This window comes from Eimeria necatrix, genomic scaffold, assembly GCF_000499385.1.
Source record: "Eimeria necatrix Houghton genomic scaffold, Enh_scaff1206, whole genome shotgun sequence".
Classification (NCBI taxonomy): domain Eukaryota; phylum Apicomplexa; class Conoidasida; order Eucoccidiorida; family Eimeriidae; genus Eimeria; species Eimeria necatrix.
In genome coordinates, this window is record NW_013651982.1 from 5,001 (window position 1) to 6,849 (window position 1,849).

Sequence of the window (1,849 nt, forward strand, 5' to 3'; positions counted from 1 at the left end):
TTAATAAATAAATAAATAAATAAATAAATAAATAAATAAATAAATAAATAAATAAATAAATAATAATAAATAAATATAAATAAAATAAATAAATAAATAAATGCTTAATTAATTAATTAATTCGGTTGGCGGCAGTTAAATTGACGAACGGGGCGTTGCCAGCAGCCTTAGCAGCAGCAGCAGCAGCAGCAGCAGCAGTATAAATAAATAAATAAATAAATAAATAAATAAATAAATAAATAATAAATAATAAATAAATAAATAAATAATAAATAAATAAATAAATGCTTAATTAATTAATTAATTCGATTAGCGGCAGTTAAATTGACGAACGGGGCGTTGCCAGCAGCCTTAGCAGCAGCAGCAGCAGCAGCAGCAGCAGCAGCTGCAGCAGCAGCAGCTGCAGCAGCAGCAGCTGCAGCTGCAGCAGCTGCTGCTGCTGCTGCATTAAAGACCAAAGCGCAAGCAGCTACAGCGCGCTGCAGAAGTCCGCAGGCTCTGGGACACCGCGGTTGCCGAGGTGGCAGAGCTCAGGGTTTAGGGTTTAGGGTTTAGGGTTTAGGGTTTAGGGTTTAGGGTTTAGGGTTTAGGGTTTAGGGTGGGGGTTTAGGGTTTAGGGTTTAGGGTTTAGGGTTTAGGGTTTAGGGTTTAGGGTTTAGGGTTTAGGGTTTATGCAGGGCGCGGGAAACACCCCCGCGTTGGTGAACAGTTTGTTGACTTCGCTGTGCAACATTTCGCCCTTCTTTAGGGTTTAGGGTTTAGGGTTTAGGGTTTTAGGGTTTAGGGTTTAGGGTTTAGGGTTTAGGGTTTAGGGGGGTTTAGGGTTTAGGGTTTAGGGTTTAGGGTTTAGGGTTTAGGGTTTAGGGTTTAGGGTTTAGGGTTTATGCAGGGCGCGGGAAACACCCCCGCGTTGGTGAACAGTTTGTTGACTTCGCTGTGCAACATTTCGCCCTTCTTTAGGGTTTAGGGTTTAGGGTTTAGGGTTTTAGGGTTTAGGGTTTAGGGTTTAGGGTTTAGGGTTTAGACCACTGCGAGAATAGTGACTGCGAAGGCCTCCAGGTGGCGCTTCACGAGGGGCAGTTTGGAAGACAGCGCAGAGTGTCTTCATTTTGCTGGCAACAACGCGGGTGGGAGGTGTGGGCCTCAGCTTGACAGCAGCAAATCGAATTGTCATTTTTGAACCTGATTGGAACCCCATGACAGATTCGCAGGTCCGTTTGCTGCTGCTGCTGCTGCTGCTGCTGTTGCTGCTGCTGCTTTATGCTAGTGCTGCTGCTGCTGCTGCTGCTTCTGTTGCTGCGGATTGCTGCTGCGGCTTGCTCCTACTGCCGCTGTTGCTGCTGCACCCGTACAGCCACTGCCGATGCTGCTGCTGCTGCAGCCCTCTCGCGGCTTCTGCTGCTGCTGCTGCTGCTGCTGCTGCCCCCTCACAGCCTCTGCTGCTGCTGCTGCTGCTGCTGCTGCTACCCCCTCACAGCCTCTGCTGCTGCCGCTGCTTCTGCAGCTCCCTCACAGCCTCTGCGATTGCCGCTGCAGCCCCCCCATAGCCCCTGCTGCACCGACTGCTGCTGCTGCTGCTGCTGCTGCTGCTGCTGCTGCTGCTGCTGCTGCTTAGGCTCGCGAGCGCTCGTGGCGGTTGGGGCAGCAGCGGCCAGTTTTTGTTTATCGCCTTTTAGCTGCGAATACACTCGAAGTGAAAATTTACCAAAGACAACTTTTTAAGGGTTTTCTGTCTTCGAGGATTTTAGACAAGTGCAAACAACCCAACAAGTTCAAGTGGAAAGACATTCACGTCTGCAAACCCTAAACCCTAAACCCTAAACCCTAAACCCTAAACCCTAAACCCTAA

At 48.2% G+C, this 1,849-nt stretch overlaps 1 protein-coding gene across 1 annotated transcript in view; it reads right to left on the reverse strand.

The window, feature by feature from the left end:
* The window catches only part of ENH_00007280 (hypothetical protein), a gene marked incomplete at both ends in the record, with an annotated part of 3,186 nt that extends 1,641 nt beyond the window's left edge, over positions 1-1,545 (reverse strand). Inside the window, one exon of the mRNA XM_013578582.1 lies at positions 1,514-1,545. Within this exon, the coding sequence (XP_013434036.1) occupies positions 1,514-1,545 (32 nt within the window). The remainder of the gene's footprint in view (positions 1-1,513) is intronic.
* Between the last annotated feature and the right edge of the window lie 304 nt (positions 1,546-1,849).